Raw genomic sequence first — 18,921 nt, forward strand, 5'->3', positions numbered from 1 at the left:
CTCCAGCTTGGCCATTTCCGGAACGTTCAGTTCATTTGGCAAATTTGTTCAGCATCTACCACATGCAAAGCACTGTGCTAGGCTCTGGGTTTTCACTTGTGTGTTGGCAGTGAGTGAAAGTTGCCTAGTCATGTCAGACTCTTTGTGACCCCGTGGACTATAGCCTGCCAGCCTCCTCTGTCCGTGGAATTTTCCAGGCAAGAATACTGGAGTGGGTTGCCATTTCCTTCTCCCATCTTTGAATAAAAAATAGCAAGAAAAATATCTTTGTTAAAATCAGTGCTCAGGCTGATTTCTTTATACATTCTAGCATTATTCATATATTAAATGCTGACATTCTTATAGAGTTTTAATTCTGGTATTAAACTGATTCAATTAAGCAGTGTTTTTTTTTTTAAGTTGATACAAATAAGTAACCAGGTCTTCAAAAATTATAATAAATTTTGAAAAACCCAAAGTAGCCCTCACTGGTGTTTTTTTTTTTTTTTTTTTTTTAACATCAAGAAGCTTAAAAATCAATTATCTGTTAAACAAAATTAAAATTTAGAAATGTTTTCTCAAATATGAATATAATTATGTTAAACCCTGCAGAATATGACAGAAATACTTTTCTGAATTTTATTCAATTTTAATTTTCTTATGCATTAGGTGATGATGTTTGGTATTCGTATCAGAATTTCCTTGAAAAGCTGTTTTTATTAACTATTCTTATAATGATTATTCAAAAAGTAAATGTAAAAGTGTTTTGAACAGTTAAAAACCTAAGAAAAGGAAGTTTCAGGTCATAATCATATTCCTCGGTTTAAGTTTTCAGATAATTCCTAATGCTTCATCAGTTTGTATTTAGAACACTACACTTACCTTCCCTGTTGATGCGAACCTTGTAAAAGAATTAGCACAGTTCCTCAGGCAGTGAGTTGTAGGAAGTCTGTATGTCTTGGACATCTTGATATGCTGCTTTATCTTTGCCTTTTTTGCCCTCATATGATCCCTGGTCAAAATAATAAGGTGGAAGAAAAGAGAAGGAAGGGAGGGAGGAGAGCAGGAAGGAAGAAAAAAATCATCAAAGACATGAATTAAATCATGAATTGTTTAAATGTGTTTTGAAGGAATCAAAGAATGTGCTGATGAGGGTGAGCAGAACAAGTTTACTTTAACCATGGTGGTCACGGAAGGCACGCGTGTTGGATATTTGAGGTTTCCTGGAGGCTGGTACTTGAGGGAAAAGAAAAAGCCTGCTGTAGTCGGGTAGGGACACAAGAGTCTTCCAGGTTTCCCGAGATGGCAGAGACTTTGGTATATTCTAGAAAATATCCTAAGGCTTGTGTGACTGGAGCTCGGTTGAGTCAGAGGAGATTGAAGTGAAGAGGGGCTATTGAGGGTGAGTGGGGGCCAGAACATGGGGATTTACATGTCCTGGTAAGGAGTCAGGATTTAACTCCAAGGGCACAGGGAAGCAGTTGAGGCATTTAAACAAAGGAATGATGTCTAGTTTATGTTTTAAAATCGTTTTTCTGTCTATAATTGGTCTGGTGAGTGGATCAGTTCAGTTCAGTTCAGTCACTCAGTTGTGTCCAACTCTTTGCAACCCCATGAAATGCAGCACGCCAGGCCTCCCTGTCCATCACCAACTCCCTGAGTTCACTCAGACTCACATCCATCGAGTTGGTGATGCCATCCAGCCATCTCATCCTCTGCCGTCCCCTTCTCCTCCTGCCCCCAATCCCTCCCAGCATCAGGGTCTTTTCCAATGAGTCAACTCTTCGCATGAGGTGGCCAAAGTACTGGAGTTTCAGCTTCAACATCAGTCCCTCCAATGAACACCCAGGACTGATCTCCTTTATGATGGACTGGTTGGATCTCCTTGCAGTCCAAGGGACTCTCAAGAGTCTTCTCCAACACCACAGTTCAAAAGCATCAATACTTCAGCACTCAGCTTTCTTTACAGTCCAACTCTCGCATCCATACATGACCACTGGAAAAACCATAGCCTTGACTAGACGGACTTTTGTTGGCAAAGTAATGTCTCTGCTTTTGAATATGCTATCTAGCTTGGACATAACTTTCCTTCCAAGGAGTAAGTGTCTTTTAATTTCACGGCTGCAATCACCATCTGCAGTGATTTTGGAGCCCAGAAAAATAAAGTCTGACACTGTTTCCACTATTTCCCCATCTCTTTCCCGTGAAGTGGTGGGACCGGATGCCATGATTTTATTTTTCGGAATGTTGAGCTTTAAGCCAACACTTTAACTCTCTTTCACTTTCAGCAAGAGGCTTTTTAGTTCCTCTTCACTTTCTGCCATAAGGGTGGTGTCATCTGTATATCTGAGGTTCTTGATATTTCTCTTGGCAATCTTGATTCCAGCTTGTGCTTCTTCCAGCCCCACGTTTCTCATGATGTACTCTGCATACAAGTTAAATAAGCAGGATGACAATATGCAGCCTTGACGTACTCCTTTTCCTATTTGGAACCAGTCTGTTGTTCCTTGTCCAGTTTTAACTGTTGCTTCCTGACCTGCATATAGGTTTCTCAAGAGGCAGGTCAGGTGGTCTGGTATTCCCATCTCAGAATGTTCCACAGTTTATTGTGATCCACACAGTCAAAGGCTTTGGCATAGTCATTAAAGCAGAAATAGATGTTTTTCAGAACTTTCTTGCTTTTTTGATGATCCAGCTGATGTTGGCAATTTGATCTCTTGTTCCTCTGCCTTTTCTAAAACCAGCTTGAACATCTGGAAGTTTATGGTTCACGTACTGCTGAAGCCTGGCTTGGAGAATTTTAAGCATTACTTTAATAGTGTGTAAGATGAGTGCAATTGTGCGGTAGTTTGAGCATTCTTTGGCATTGCCTTTCTTTGGATTGGAATGAAAACTGACCTTTTCCAGTCCTGTGGCCACTGCAGAGTTTTCCACATTTGCTGGTATATGGAGTGCAGCACTTTCACAGCATCATCTTTCAGGATTTGAAATAGCTCAACTGGAATTCTGACACCTCCACTGGCTTTGTTCGTAGTGATGCTTTCTAAGGCCCACTTGACTTCACATTCCAAGATGTCTGGCTCTAGGTGAGTGATCACACCATCGTGATTATCTTGGTCGTGAAGATCTTTTTTGTACAGTTCTTCTGTGTATTCTTGCCATCTCTTCTTAATATCTTCTGCTTCTCTTAGGTCCCCACCATTTCTGTCCTTTATCGAGCTCATCTTTGCATGAAATATTCCCTTGGTATCTCTAATTTTCTTGAAGAGATCTGTAGTCTTTCCCATTCTGTTGTTTTCCTCTATTTCTTTGCATTGATTGCTGAGGAAGGCTTTCTTATCTTTCCTTGCTGTTCTTTGGAGCTCTGCATTCAGATGCTTATATCTTTCCTTTTCTCCTTTGCTTTTCACTTCTCTTCTTTTCACAGCTATTTGTAAGGCCTCCCCAGACAGCCATTTTGCTTTTTTGCATTTCTTTTCCATGGGGATGGTCTTGATCCCCTGTGTCCTGTACAATGTCACGAACCTCTGTCCATATGTCATCAGGCATTCTGTCAGATCTAGTCCCTTAAATCTTTTTCTCACTTCCACTGTATAATCATAAGGGATTTGATTTAGGTAATACCTCAATGGTCTAGTGGTTTTCCCTACTTTCTTCTATTTAAGTCTGAATTTGGCAATAAGGAGTTCATGATCTGAGCCACAGTCAGCTCCCCATCTTGTTTTTGCTGACTGTATAGAGCTTCTCCATCTTTGGCTGCAAAGAATATAATCAATCTGATTTGAGTGTCAACCATCTGGTGATGTTCATGTGTAGAGTCGTCTTTTGTGTTTTTGGAAGAGGGTGTTTGCTATGACCAGTGCATTCTCTTAGCAAATAGCCTTTGCCCTGCTTCATTCCGTATTCCAAGGCCAAATTTGCCTGTTACCCCAGGTGTTTCTTGACTTCCTCCTTTTGCATTCCAGTCCCCTGTAATGAAAAGGACATCTTTTTTTGGGGTTTTAGTTCTAAAAGATCTTGTAGGTCTTCATAGAACCGTTCAGCTTCTTCAGCGTTACTGGTTGGGGCATAGGCTTGGATCACTGTGATATTGAATGGTTTGCCTTGGAAACAGAGTTCATTCTGTCATTTTTGAGATTGCCTCCAAGTACTGCATTTCGGACTCTTGTTGACCATGATGGCTACTCCATTTCTTCTAAGGGATTCCTGCCCACAGTAGTAGATATAATGGTCGTCTGAGTGAAATTCACCCATTCCAGTCCATTTTAGTTCACTGATTCATAGAATGTCGATGTTCACTCTTGCCATCTCCTGTTTCACCACTTCCAATTTGCCTTGATTCATGGACCTAACATTCCAGGTTCCTATGCAATATTGCTCTTTACAGCATCGGACCTTGCTTCTGTCACCAGTCACATCCACAACTGGGTATTGTTTTTGCTTTGGCTCTCTCCCTTCATTCTTTCTGGAGTCATTTGTCCACTGATCTCCAGTAGCATATTGGACACCTACCAACCAGGGGAGCTCCTCTTTCTGTAGCATATCATTTTGCCTTTTCATACTTTGGTGGGGTTCTCAAGGCAAGATTACTGAAGTGGTTTGCCATTCCCTTCTCCAGTGGACCACATTCTGTCAGACCTCTCCACCGTGACCCGCCCGTCTTGGGTGGCCCCACCCGGCATGGCTTAGTTTCATTGAATTAGACAAGGCTGTGGTCCGTGTGATCAGATTGACTAGTTTTCTGTGAGTATGGTTTCAGTGTGTCTGCCCTCTGAAACCCTCTCGCAACACCTACTGTCTTACTTGTGTTTCTCTTACCTTGGACGAGGGGTATCTCCTCAGGGCCTCCTGTCCTGACCTTGAACATGGAGTAACTCTCCTGAGCTAACCCTCTCCGGAGGTCAGGCGCGGTGACCAAGAGGAGTTTCGCCACGCCCGAGGTCAGGGGTGGTGGCCGAGAAGAGCAACCCCATGTCCAAGGAGCGGCAGCTGCGCGGGCGCAGGAGGGCGGAGAGGTGAATGGATGAGAGCTGTCAAAAATTTGAACTGCTCAGAAAACTGTTGAAGTGTTCCAGGAGAAGGATGATAAGTCCCTGGATTTGGGATTTAATTTGGAAGTAGAATTATTAAGGGGCTTCCCAGGTGACTCAGTGGTAAAGAATTCGCCTGCCAATTCATGAAATGTGAGAGATGCAGGTTTGATCCATTGGTCAGGAAGATCCCCTGGAGAAGGAAATGGCAGCCTATTCCAGTATTCTTGCCTGGAGAATCCAATGGACAGAGGAGCCTGGTGGGCTACAGTCCATGGGATGGCAGAAGAGTTAGACACGACTTAGTGGCTGAACAACAGCAATAATAGAATTATTAAAGCTATTCTTAGACCAAATATAATTCTTCAGTTTTCCTTCTAGTTCTTACCCTTCCCTTTGCTGCTTCCACATAGACAGGTAATTAGGGTCTTACTCTGATTTTCTCTTCAAATTAGCAGGTACAGTAAGATCTCTCAAATTCTTTCAGAATTGGGGAATTTAATTCAGTAGCATACAGTGGGGCTTCCCTGGTGGCCCAGATGGTAAAGAATTTGCTTGGAATGCAGAAGACCTGGATTTGATCCATGGGTTGCAAAGATCCCTTGGAGAAGGGAGTAGCTATCCACACCAGTATTCTTTCCTGGAGAATCCCATGGACAGAGGAGCCTGGCTGGCTAGAGTCCATGGGGTTGCAAGGAGTCGGACACAGCTGAGTGACTAACACACACGCACACACAGCAGAAATTTTTCCTTGCTCTCAAAGGTGGCTATTTGCATCATTGATAAATGTGTTCATATTACTTAAGAAGAATAGTTTTTTCTAATTGTTAGTGTTTTGTTATGTAACTTTGACCCCTTTTAGGAAATCCTACTTTGCCATTTTGATACTATAGTTTTTAATGAATTGATGATTTTAATATCTAATTTTGTACATGTGACATTTTTGTTGACAAGCTAATGAGAAAGCCTTTGCAAAAGGAGTAGTGTTTGGTTCTCCTCCTTCCTTACCCACTTCTTTTTTTTCATTTATCTTTTCTGGCATCTAAGTGATTTTCTTCCTTGTTGCTTCTTCCTGTGCAAAAGTTTCCTCTGGCTGCTTGGGACACAGCATATCACAGTGATTTCTACGTTAGTCTCGGTAAGCAAGAACTGAAATAAAGGCAAAACAAAGTGTGAGTCATAAGCATTAAAGTTCCTTAAGTGTAATCGTGTATAATTTATGCCCAGTGGTACTTTCATATCACATCAGCTCATAAAGTGGGAGACATGTATATTCAACCATTGAAGCACATTTCTCAAAAATAATTTCCTGGTCAAGTGTTATAACTGGCTAGTTGGAGATTTACATTTTTTGGAGGGAGAAACTTTCATAATGTATTACCATTTTATCACTATAAAGTTCCATTTAAATTTACTCTTTAGGAAGTAATCATGTAAATTTCATTGGGCCATGCCATGCTTTGGTAACTGGTTATTGGTGAGGTAGTTTTTAAATGTCATGAGGTCATGAAAGAATACGTGTTCATATCTGAGCAGGGCTTGACCTCTGCTTGTACATTCTCAAATGGAACAAATCCTCCAAAAAATTAATATAATAGTGTATAATGTTTATAACATCATGTGTTTATGGATCAAAGAACTCAAAATATACATCCTATTAGAAATAAACTCTTTCATTTCCGCAATTATGAGCTCCTCTGTCTGCAAGGCAATGTTCTGATGTCCTGTAGGGAGTTGTTTTAAGAGAATAAGGACAGATTTAGGGCTCAGTTACAGTCTGTTCTGTCTGATTGTTTTACCATCGTTCTGTATCTGCAAAGATCCTTCTTTTTCTTTGAATCTGATCCCCATTCACTTATCTCTGTATCTGTCTTCTTAAGCGGAACAGTCTGCTATGCACCTATCTTCTTTAATTTGAATATCAGAAATTAACCACTTCCCCAGGGTTTAAAAAGTGCTCAAATTATGTTAAATCATTAGAATGAGAGGGAAATGTGTCTCAATGGGCTCCAACATTGCTTTGGTTTTTGTTTGCTTCCTTGGTTTAGCCCTTTTTTGTGTAATCCCCTGTATTTGCTTTACCATATGAGTAAAGAATGATTAATTCTTTACTCATATGGTAAAGAATCCGCCTGCAATACAGGAACCTGAGTTCGATCCCTGGGTCAGGAAGATCCCCTCTGGAGGGGAGGGCATGGCAGCCCACTCCAGTATTCTTGCTTGGGAAATCCCATGGACAGAGGAGCTTGGAGAGCTACAATCCTTAGCGTTGCAAAGAGTCGGACAGGACTTAGCACAGGACACGGTTTATTCACATGTAAAAAGTCTTAGATGGCAGTTCAGAGCACTCAGATTGCTCCTACACATGTGTTTTTTTCATTTGGTCCTTCCAGCAGGCCCAGAAGGAGGCAGGGCAGGGAGCAAACTGCCTTCATCCTTGATGTGCAGAGGTTTCAAGGACTTACTTGTATTGAGTACTTTCTTTTTTTAAAATTAATTTTTATTGGAGTATAGTTACTTTATAATGTTGTGCTAGTGTCTGTCATACAGCAAAGAGAATCAGATATATATATATACACACACACACCCCCCCCTGTATCCCCTCTTTTTTGAATTTCTTTCCCATTTAGGTCACCGCAGAGCACTGAGTAGAGTTCCCTGTGCTCATTAGTTATCTGTTTTACGCAAGTATCAGTTGTGTATGTGTCAGTCCAAACCTCCGAATTCATCCCACCCCATCTCTTCCCCACCTTGGTGTCTGCATGTTCTCTACGTCTGTGTCTTTATTTCCGTTTTGCAAATAAGATCGTCTGCACTACTTTTCTCGATTCCATATCTATGTTAATATATGATACTTGTTTTCTTCTGACTGACTTCACTCTGTACGACAGTCTCTAGGTCCACATCCCCACACACGTCTGTATTGAGTACTTTCTAGCATTACATCTTCATTTTATTGATACATTTAAAATGCATGCAGATTTTAAAGGGAAAACACAAGTGTTTTCATAGCTTGTGTTTTGTCTTCTATGAAACATTGCAAGTGCTGTAAGTTTGCTAAGTATTACTTCTTTTATTTCACTATTGCTAAGGCCAGAGAAGGTGCTTTTAGAACATGCCTCCACAAATTACTTAATTTCCATAAGGCCTCAGTTTCCTTTTCTGCACAAAGAGATTAAAATAGTACTAACATCATAGGGTCAACCTGTGGGAAAAAGGGAGAAAATACATGCGAAGCGCCCATCAGAGGCCTTGGTGCGTCTTGAGTACTCAACAACCATCATGCTGTACTGACCCATTTTGTAAGATGTTACAAGCATGTGTGATAATTTGTTACTTCTCCCAGGTACAACAAAAATTTGGAAGAAGCCAAGAGAATTGGAATAAAGAAAGCTATCACGGCCAACATCTCTATGGGTGCTGCTTTTCTGTTGATCTATGCGTCCTATGCCCTGGCATTCTGGTACGGGACCTCCTTGGTCCTCTCAAAAGAATATTCCATTGGACAAGTGCTCACAGTAAGTGATATCATAGTAAGAGATGAATCACCTTTAAAGTGTCAATGAAATTTAGTGGTGTTGGTTTGACTGTTGGAGAATATATTTTAGAAGAATTATTAAATAATGGCCAATAAGAGCGAGTGAGAGCCTGGGATTTGATATCAGGCTGGTCTGATTCAAATTCTGGCTGTGCCACTTACTGACTGTATGATTTGGTTCAGCCACCTAGACTTTTGAAGACTCTGTTCGTCTTCTGCAAAATGGAAATGACGGGAGTAAGATGCCATAACTTTTAGTGTTGTTGTAAGGACTAATCGAGAAAGTGAATGTAGAAACACTTAGCAAAATTTCTTCTCTGTAAGTTGTTGGATAATATAACTACTTTGTGATTTACAAAGATGTGAACAGTGACTTTAGTCCTCTTTAACACCTGTAGAGAAACAGTGTCAAATGTATGATAAGAAACTGATTTGGGCAAAATATTTACAAAATATTTTCCTATGTACTGTTCCACTTGATACAACAACACTAAGATTGCTTGGTAGGGAAAACAGAATCTTGTCTCTTTTTGCAAATAAAGAAATTGAAGTTCAGACTGTCGAAGAATCACCTGAAGACATACAGCCATTTAGTGGTTAATCCAGGGTTCAGACCTCAGGTTTCTGAGTCTCGTAATAGGGTTTATCTCTACTATACCCTACTGATGCTCTCAAAAAATTCTTGGTCTTTGAAGACATATGAAAATATTCCAGTCATATGGAATTTATTATTTCACAGATCCAGTAAGACTAATTCAGCATTCTCAACTGAAAAGTACTTCAATTTTAAAAATAATAGTTTTAATAGTCAGTATTCATATGTTATCTTGCCATGTAAAAATTTAATGATGTTAAAAGTATGAAAAAAGCATGCTAAATACTAAGTAATTCAATGCTTTTACTTCACATTCCTCAGGTCTTCTTTTCTGTATTAATTGGAGCTTTTAGTATTGGACAGGCATCTCCAAACATTGAGGCATTTGCAAACGCAAGAGGAGCAGCTTATGAAGTCTTCAAGATCATTGATCACGTAAGTCTGGGCTGGCCATTTATCTATCTGTCTAAAACAGTCTATTTCTTTATCACTTTTATTCAGCTCTCCACAAATGTAATTGAAAGTATTTATTGTAACCTAGTAGTTGCTGTAACCTTCTGACATTTTATTCTGTTTAGAAACCAAGCATCGACAGCTATTCAAACACTGGGCACAAACCCGACAATATTAAAGGAAATCTGGAATTCAGAAATGTTCACTTCCATTATCCATCTCGAAACGAAGTTAAGGTACAATGAAATGATTACTCAACAGTTCAACAATGTATGTAGTCCTGAAATCTGTGGTTTAAGTTTATTTCTCGTGCGTTCTCATAGATCTTGAAGGGCCTCAACTTGAAGGTAGGGAGTGGGCAGACGGTGGCCCTGGTTGGGAACAGCGGCTGTGGGAAGAGCACCACCGTCCAGCTGATGCAGAGGCTGTATGACCCTACGGAGGGCATGGTGAGATGACTCTTGTTCAGCCAGATGCTGCAGCACTGACTTACCTTAGCAGATCGCACCTCACAAATCTGCGCTATGTGGATATCACAGCTCCTTTTTATTTTAGGTCAGTATCGACGGACAGGATATCAGGACCATCAACGTAAGGTATCTGCGGGAGATTATCGGGGTGGTGAGTCAGGAGCCGGTGCTGTTTGCCACCACGATAGCTGAGAACATTCGCTATGGCCGTGAAGATGTCACCATGGATGAGATTCAGAAAGCTGTGAAGGAAGCCAACGCCTATGACTTTATCATGAAACTGCCTAATGTAAGTCCTTCTCCATCTTCGTTGTGCTGGAGGGTCATGGCATGCTGGCCTGACGCATCGGAAGTCAGGAAAGGAATAAAAACTGGGGGAACTTCCCAAGGTGGCAGATCAAGATGACTCCAGATTTTACAGCTCTAGTAGCATCAACTAGTAGTAGACACACTTTTAAAAATATTTACTTATTTTTTGACTACTCTGGGTCTTCATTGCTGCCAGCTGGGTTTCTCTAGTTGCGGGCGAGGGCTGCTCACTGTGGTGGCTTTTCTGGTTGCAGAGCTCGGGCTCTAGGCACCCAGGTGCCAGTGGTTGTGGCTCCGGGGCTCTGGAGCACAGGCTCAGTAGTTGTGGCACATGGATTAGTTGCTCTGTGGCATGTGGGATCTTTCTGGACCAGGGTTCACACAGGTGTCCCCTGCATTGCAAGGAGATTCTTAACCACTGGCCCGTAAGGGAAGACCTGATGTGTTTTTTTAATTCGGGTGGTGATTGCTAAGTTTGAGGCCTCCCAGGTGGTGCCAGTGGTGAAGAACTCACCTCCTAACGCAGGAGATATGAGAGACGCTCCCTGGTTGGGAAGATCCCTGCAGGAGGGCGTGGCAACCCACTCCAGTATTCTTGCCTGGTGAATTCCATGGACAGAGGAGCCTGGTGGGCTTCAGTCCATACAGAGTTGTAGAGTTCGACACGACTGAAGCGACCACACACACACACACGCAACTGGACCATACTGCTTGTGAGGTTTGGGTTGTTTATAGGATTACGTCCCATCTTAAAAATCTGAGCTGAGATAGCTTATTCTGTTGTTTAATCCTCCTGTGTTTTTGGTGTTGTAGAAATTTGACACCCTGGTTGGAGAGAGAGGAGCCCAGCTAAGCGGTGGACAGAAGCAGAGAATCGCCATCGCCCGGGCCCTGGTTCGCAACCCCAAGATCCTCCTGCTGGACGAGGCCACCTCAGCTCTGGACACGGAGAGTGAAGCAGTGGTTCAGGCGGCCCTGGATAAGGTGGGTGAACCTCAGTTCAATCCTAGCTGGTTTGTAAGCATAAGAACATTCCATTGTTAATTCTTCATAAGAATATTTTTAAAGAAATCTCTCCTAAAGTAATTCTTTAAGCTATTAAAACCATCAGGCCTCTCTGGATCTGTATAACTTCTATCTCTCTGGTATATTTTTAGGTAGAGATGAATAAACTTTCATTGAAAGATACTTGTACATTTTTTTAAGTTAAACAATGAGAAATATAGACTCAGATGAAAGTTGGTCTTCATTGTGCTCTTAAAAACTTAGCCTTAGAGATCACCCTGATACTTAGGTTTTATGAGTTTTTACTGTTGTCAACACGAGGAAGGTTTACATCTAGTTCTTAAGAGGTCAGATGCCTATCAAAGACAATGGGAAATGAGAGACCTCTTATCTTGAGGAGAGTGCCAGAGAGTTGATGACGCTGGGAATGAAATGAAATGTCCTTGACCGTCAACAGAGTTCGACCTTCCTGCAGTACCTGAGTCCGTGTGACTCATTCATTGGCTAGATGTGAGTGTGTGGCCACGCCCGTTACCGTGTGCTTGGTCTCCGGTGTCTGATGATAAGTAGGCTCGCTCTGTGAGGACACGGAGCGCGGAAACCTTTTAACCCGTAAGTGCTGTGAGTTGAAGTGCTCCTGGCAGAACTGAAAGACAAACTCATTTATGCTCCAACTATCCCCCTCTTCTAATAACAAAACAACTCTGTTTCTCTAAACATCCTGTCAGAGTGCGTAACAGATTGTTGAGACAAGAAAAAGAAAAAAAATCCCGAACAATTTTGTGGACCAGAATAGATGGAGATGCGACTGAGTCTGCTTTTTCCTCTTCTCTTTGCTTATCTGTGTTTTCTTTCTATTCTACGGTGTTACTATGTATTAAATTATTAATAAAATGAATTTAGAAAGGTTGCATTTAAAAAGACCTTTTCCTGTTCATGCACATTTAGAAGGGGCATTCCACATCTCATCCTTTGAAAACGTCCAAAGACTTGATCGTCTTCTCTGCTTTCTAGTTGTTTCCACCTGATTTTTCTGATGTGCATTTCTTTTTCTTCCAGGACTTTTTCTCGCTTCTCTTTTTCAAACTGATCGTTATACCTCTTTTTGCTAGCTTATTCTGAGAATTTTATTGCTAGTTCCCGAAGAGAAATATGAATAAGAAAAATTATAAGCATTGGGAAAGTTACAAAGGTTAAAAAAATCTCAGACAAGTGCTGGTTATCTGGCTTTGTTCCATATGAAAATAAAAATGAGATTGGGTGTTTAAGACATTTACTTAACTCCTTAGTTTTTTCCATAATGCTTCTCCCTAGAAATAAGCATCATTTATTAAGCACTTACTGTGTACATCACAGTGCTACCTGTGCATTATTGTATAGCACAACCACTCCAGAAAGTAGCCTTGTACTATTAATATCCCCATTGGATATGTGAATAAGTTGAACCTCACACAGGTTTAAAGACTTGTGTAAGATCCTGGAATGCATATAGAGCAGAACTAAGATTTGAGTTCACATCAGTGTAACCCTGAAGTCCGGCCTTTGCTGCCTCACATCTGTTGTTTGTCTTGGTCATCCGGATGTCTGAGAGAGCACAGGGTGACCTCCTGGGGGACTTGGTGCTGGCTGGCACGGATCGCAGCAGGCCTGTATCTGCTCCGATCGACTGATTCCTGGGCTCTCGAGTGTTGTACCTTGATTATTACGTAAACTTAGGCTAGTAGAGATGGAGTAGAATCTTAGAGGCTTACATAGTATTAATATGAGACTATCATATTTGTGTTTATACTTATTAAAACATCATTTTAAACCATTAACAATACATTTACTGAAGCCAGAGACTGCCTCATATAGCTTACACAGTTTTGCAATGTTCAGGGCATTGGTGGTCAGTAAATATACATTGAATTACTGAATTTTTTTCATATAATCATTCATGTATTCAAAAATGAGATTTTTTTCCCTTTAGGCCAGAGAAGGCCGGACCACCATTGTGATAGCACATCGTCTGTCCACGGTTCGTAATGCTGATGTCATCGCTGGTCTTGATGATGGAGTCATTGTGGAGGAAGGCAATCACAATGAGCTCATGGGGAAGAGAGGCATTTACTTCAAACTTGTCACAATGCAGGTATAGTCTAGCAGTTTCCTCAAGTATCTCAGGCATGAGCTGATTTTTCTGTATTTGGTGCTATAAATGTTACTATTGATTATCTTGAGAAGAGGGAAAAAATTTTTGGGTAGGAAGCAGAGGGAGTGAGGATCACACCAGGTTTTAGATTTTTTTTTTCCCTCTCGAAAGGAGAGAAATGAAGAAGGATAGAGAAAGGTAAAGTTAAAAAGGCTTAAAAGTGAGCTATCCACTCTAGCAAGGGCTTCTTAGAGGCCCAGTGGTAAAGAATCTGCCTGCCAAGCAAGAGACATGAGTTCAATCCCTAGGTCAGAAAGATCCCCTGGAGAAGGAAATGGCAACCCACTCCAGTATTCTTGCTGGGAAAATTGCACAGCCAGAGGAGCCTGGCAGGTTACGTTCTATGGGATTGCAAAAAGAGTAGGACCCGACTGAGTGGCTAACCAGCTGCCGCAGCAGTATCCACTCTAGCAGCTGCTAGCCACACGTGGCTGTTGAGCACATTAGTGGTGGGTAATCTGAATCGAAGTGTTTGTAAGTCGAAAATGCATACCAGAGTCCAAAGACTTGGTCCAAAGAAAAATGCAAGCTATCTCAAAAAGTTTTTACACTGATTACATGTTAATCTAATATCTTAGATACATTAAAGGTTAGATAAAATATATAATTAAAACTAACTTTACCTATCACTTTTTTTTGACATGTCTACTGAAAACATTGTGTCTCACAGTATGACTTGCACCGTTATTTGTGTGATGTCACTGGTCCAAAGCAAATCTGATTGAGCCAAAATCACTCACACACAGGAGGTGACTAGACAAGATACTTGGAATGGATGCCAGATTGTTTCAGCATAGTTTATGGGGATCCTTATTTAATGGTTTCAATTTTCAAATATAATCACACCAAAAAAATGGCAGTTCCACTTCATCCTTTCCCAAAGGGACTTAAATTACCATTTTCCTTGATATCTGCTGTTGAGCAATTAGATTTCATTGGTTAACTCCGCCTAACCAACTTATGCATATTTCTTGTTTATTTTAGACAAAAGGAAATGAACTTGAATTAGAAAATACCCCTGGTGAATCCCTAAGTAAAATTGAGGACTTGTACACGTCCTCCCAAGATTCAAGATCCAGTCTAATCAGAAGAAAATCAACTCGCAGGAGTATCCGTGGATCCCAAAGCCGGGACAGAAAGCTCAGTTCAAAAGAAACTTTGGTACAAAGGAGGCTGCAGACTGATGTCTTTAAGAGTGGGCTAAGGCTGGGATAGGGGTGGGAGCAAGAAAGGGTTATCCAGAATTCCCTGTCTTATCCCTTAGCTTGGTCCACAGACCCAAATCTCAATGTGTTAACTCTAAGGTGGAATTTATGAATGATAATTTATAGGATAAGAACTTTAGAATTAGAGTTTATAATGTAAAGAGATAATAGTGAGTTTTCAAATACAGACATTTTTGTTCTTTCATCGTTACAAATATGTTTGTCATGTTCAGTTCAGTCGCTCAGTCGCGTCTGACTCTTTGCGACCCCATGAATCGCAGCACGCCAGGCCTCTCTGTCTATCACCAACTCCCGGAGTTCACTCAGACTCATGTCCATCGAGTCAGTGATGCCATCCAGCCATCTCATCCTCTGTCGTCCCCTTCTCCTCCTGCCCCCTACCCCTCCAGCATCAGAGTCTTTTCCAATGAGTCAACTCTTCGCATGAGGTGGCCAAAGTATTGGAGTTTCAGCTTTAGCATCATGCCTTCCAAAGACATCCCAGGGATGATCTCCATCAGAATGGACTGGTTGGATCTCCTTGCAGTCCAAGGGACTCTCAAGAGTCTTCTCCAACACCACAGTTCAAAAGCATCAATTCTTCAGCGCTCAGCTTTCTTCACAGTCCAACTCTCACATGCATACATGACCACTGGAAAAACCATAGCATTGACTAGAGGGACCTTTGTTGGCAAAGTAATGTCTCTGCTTTTGAATATGCTTTCTAGGTTGGTCATAACTTTCCTTCCAAGGAGTAAGTGTCTTTTAATTTCATGGCTGCAGTCACTATCTGCAGTGATTTTGGAGCCCAAAAAAATAAAGTCTGAACACTGTTTCCATTGTTTCCCCATCTACTTCCCATGAAGTGATGGGACCAGATGCCATGATCTTAGTTTTCTGAATGTTGAGCTTTAAGCCAACTTTTTCACTCTCTCTTTCACTTTTGTCAAGAGGCTTTTTAGTTGCTCTTCACTTTCTGCCATAAGGGTGGTGTCATCTGCATATCTGAGGTTATTGATATTTCTCCCGGCAATCTAGATTCCAGCTTGTGCTTCTTCTAGCCCAGCATTTCTCATGATGTACTGTGCATATAAGTTAAATAAGCAGGGTGACAATATACAGCCTTGATGTACTCCTTTTCCTATTTGGAACCAGTCTGTTGTTCCATGTCCAGTTCTAACTGTTACTTCCTGACCTGCATACAGGTTTCTCAAGAGGCAGGTCAGGTGGTCTGGTATTCCCATCTCTTTCAGAATTTTCCACAGTTTATTGTGATCCACACAGTCAAAGGCTTTGGCGTAGTCAATAAAGCAGAAATAGAGCACAGTCTGTCAGATCTCTCCACCATGACCCGCCCATCTTGGGTGGCCCCACGGGCATGGCTTAGTTTCATTGAATTAGACAAGGCTGTGGTCCTAGTGTGATTAGAGTGACTAGTTTTCTTTGATTATGGTTTCAATGTGTTTGCTCTCTGATGCCCTCTTGCAACACCTGCCATCTTACTTGGGTTTCTCTTACCTTGGATCCAGATGTACGGTCAGACTTAAATATTTATGGAATCATCATGTATTTCTTTAAAAATGAAGGCACAATGTAACAGAATCTGTCTGTACTCTTTAAAAAAGATTTATATAGCCGTCAGTTGATAAGGAAGTAGGAATAAGATCTATTTGTTTACAAATTGTTTCATAGAGAAGAACTGTATATCAGTTCAATCCATTAAGATCAGTTATTTTCCTAACAGGTTTGTTGTAATATTTTGTGTTCTCCAGGATGAAAGTGTACCTCCAGTGTCCTTTTGGAGGATTCTGAAGCTGAATATAACTGAATGGCCTTATTTTGTGGTTGGTGTATTTTGCGCCATTATAAATGGAGCTCTGCAACCAGCATTCTCAGTCATATTTTCCAGGATTATAGGAGTAAGTGTTTATGTTCATTTTGGCGACTTACCTGTGAGTCCTGACTAAAGAATGAACTGTTTGTATTTGTAAATTTATATAAAAGCCACAAAAACGTGCATTGTACCTTCATATAACAGCTTGAAGGTGTAGAAGTTTTATTTGTGATAGGAAAACTGATTTTTCAAAACTTACTTTGTCGTGGCAGTTGGTTTCTATCCCAGGGCCCTGGGAATGAGGTCCTGTAAATCAGTCCATGAAACTGACCAGGTGACTGTCCCCTACCTGCCATCGCTGGACTCTGAGTCAGCCTCAGCAACAGTTCTGTGACTGGTGTACAGGGTTCCTCGTGTATTCATCTCACCAGCTCAAGGAAGAGCCAGTCTCTGACTCGTGTACTTGTCAGGACGTGATGGGGCTGAGCACTTGGCCTCTGTGGGATGTCCGTCCCACGTATTAAGATGAAAACAAATGGGACGGCTTGAAAAGACTCAGGCTGACAGATACTGGTCGCCCTGCTTTTCATGGTGTCATTTTCAACCATAAAGTTACAATCTCACAAGTCAGATTTTGGTGCAGTGTGAAGGAAGATGGTTTTCTTTCCCTGTGAAGTGGTTGTTCTCTGCATGCTTTTTGAGCCCAAGGCATCCTGTTTAGCTCTTTTAACCAAGGTCTCCCAGTGTGGTTCCGGGTGAGCTGGCTGTAGTTCCCCACTGTCTGTCTAACAGGCCACCCTACAAAGAAGGCTGGCTGAAGAAGCCTCCTTTCTTCAGAGAGACCTGGGCTGAATATATGAGCTCACTTCCTGGGCTCTCCAAAACCACATCAGCAGATGTGTCTGCAGACACCTTGAGACAGTTGGAAATGTCGCCGTGTGAAACAACAGACTGCCATACAGTGTAGTTTCCATCAGAGGAATAAGACAGTATTTGTTCCCAGTTCTGCGGTAGTGGGTTTGGTGCTGACTTGAAGCACCCATTACTTCAAGAAGGAGTATGAGCGGAGGAAGAGTTGGATGGATCAATGAATGAGTGACAGGCCTTGGGCCCTAGGGAAGGCACGATACCGCCCCATTGAAGTCTGGCCTTCGGGAAGCCTGCCTGAGCTCCACATGCTAAGGCCCTCTTGACCCCAAGTACTATAACTAGGTGTAAAATGGGTCAGACTGTGAATGATTTCGTCAGTGGTACTGAAACCCTTAAATATTTTCTTTGCCAGATCTTCACCAGAAATGTGGATGATGAAACCAAACGACAGAACAGTAACTTGTTTTCACTGTTGTTTCTAATCCTTGGAATTATTTCTTTTATTACATTTTTCCTTCAGGTAAGTGTCCACATTTTCATTTTCTTTTTCCATTTGGAGAAATGTATCATTACCCAACTGGCGGGATTTATTAAACATCTGTGTGATTTGCTGTTTAGTAGAGTCGTTCCTCTAGTCACTGGGCTCTTAGCAGTCAGTTTCCTTGACTTAAATCAAAGATGTTTTCTTCCTCTGGCTTCCTCTTACACCCCAAGGGAAGGAACCCTTGCTTCCTTCCTTCTCCCCACCTTCTCCCCTGACTGGAAATGTTCATGAAGTCAGAGGGAACGGAGTGTTTGATCTAACACAATGATTGGAAGTAAAAGCAGGGGTCTTAGAAATGGAAGCTAAGGGGAGCTGTGGACGCATGTTTGGATATATAAGTACTGCCATCCAGTTCTGATACTCAAGTATCTTCCAGTGTTCTAAAAGCAAGAACAAACCTCAGAGCCCCATAAGCCAGTCATGCTGATTTTAAAAATATCTGAAGAGTTTGTCATTCTTTTCCTGAAGAAGGAACCTTTCTAATGATGGAAGAATGTCAGTCTTCAAACAAAAACTGTAGTAAGCATATTCAAAGTATGCTTTTACAGATTGCAGATCATTTGGCTGAAATGAAATTGCCAGGAGTTTAAGCACTCTAGATGCTCTGCATCGTAAGGCAGTATGGGCTTTGGTGTTAGGTGTAGGGTCAGGTATGAGTTGCACCAGTTCCTAATTCTGTGTCCTTGGGCAAGTAAATAACTGAAACTGTGTAAGCCTCGGTTCCCTCATCTGTTAGAATGGGGAGAATGGCAGCTGACTCTTGATGATGAAAAGAGGTAAGGTCCTACTTGTGTGTGAGATGATTGTAAACATAATCACTTATTAAATGAATGAGTGGTTGCAGCTGCTGCTAAGTTGCTTCAGTCGTGTCTGACTCTGTGTGACCCCATAGATGGCA

At 41.5% G+C, this 18,921-nt stretch overlaps 1 protein-coding gene across 6 annotated transcripts in view; it reads left to right on the forward strand.

The window, feature by feature from the left end:
- Positions 1–18,921, forward strand: part of LOC109557314 (phosphatidylcholine translocator ABCB4) — a 201,519-nt gene that overhangs the window by 46,968 nt on the left and 135,630 nt on the right. For 4 of the 6 annotated variants that reach the window (XR_011566205.1, XM_070787633.1, XM_070787624.1 and 1 more), the window contains 10 exons: positions 8,356–8,527; positions 9,464–9,577; positions 9,721–9,831; positions 9,919–10,044; positions 10,151–10,354; positions 11,188–11,358; positions 13,349–13,510; positions 14,555–14,731; positions 16,548–16,694; positions 17,892–17,999. Coding sequence is in view for 5 of the 6 variants with exons in the window: in XM_070787633.1 (XP_070643734.1) it covers positions 8,356–8,527; positions 9,464–9,577; positions 9,721–9,831; positions 9,919–10,044; positions 10,151–10,354; positions 11,188–11,358; positions 13,349–13,510; positions 14,555–14,731; positions 16,548–16,694; positions 17,892–17,999 (1,492 nt within the window). In the remaining variant the exon portion in view is untranslated. The remainder of the gene's footprint in view (positions 1–8,355; positions 8,528–9,463; positions 9,578–9,720; positions 9,832–9,918; positions 10,045–10,150; positions 10,355–11,187; positions 11,359–13,348; positions 13,511–14,554; positions 14,732–16,547; positions 16,695–17,891; positions 18,000–18,921) is intronic. The other 2 variants (XM_070787625.1, XM_070787632.1) reach the window with 1 other exon arrangement.

The sequence above is a fragment of the Bos indicus genome, chromosome 4 (genome assembly GCF_029378745.1).
Source record: "Bos indicus isolate NIAB-ARS_2022 breed Sahiwal x Tharparkar chromosome 4, NIAB-ARS_B.indTharparkar_mat_pri_1.0, whole genome shotgun sequence".
NCBI classification, from domain to species: Eukaryota; Metazoa; Chordata; class Mammalia; order Artiodactyla; family Bovidae; genus Bos; species Bos indicus.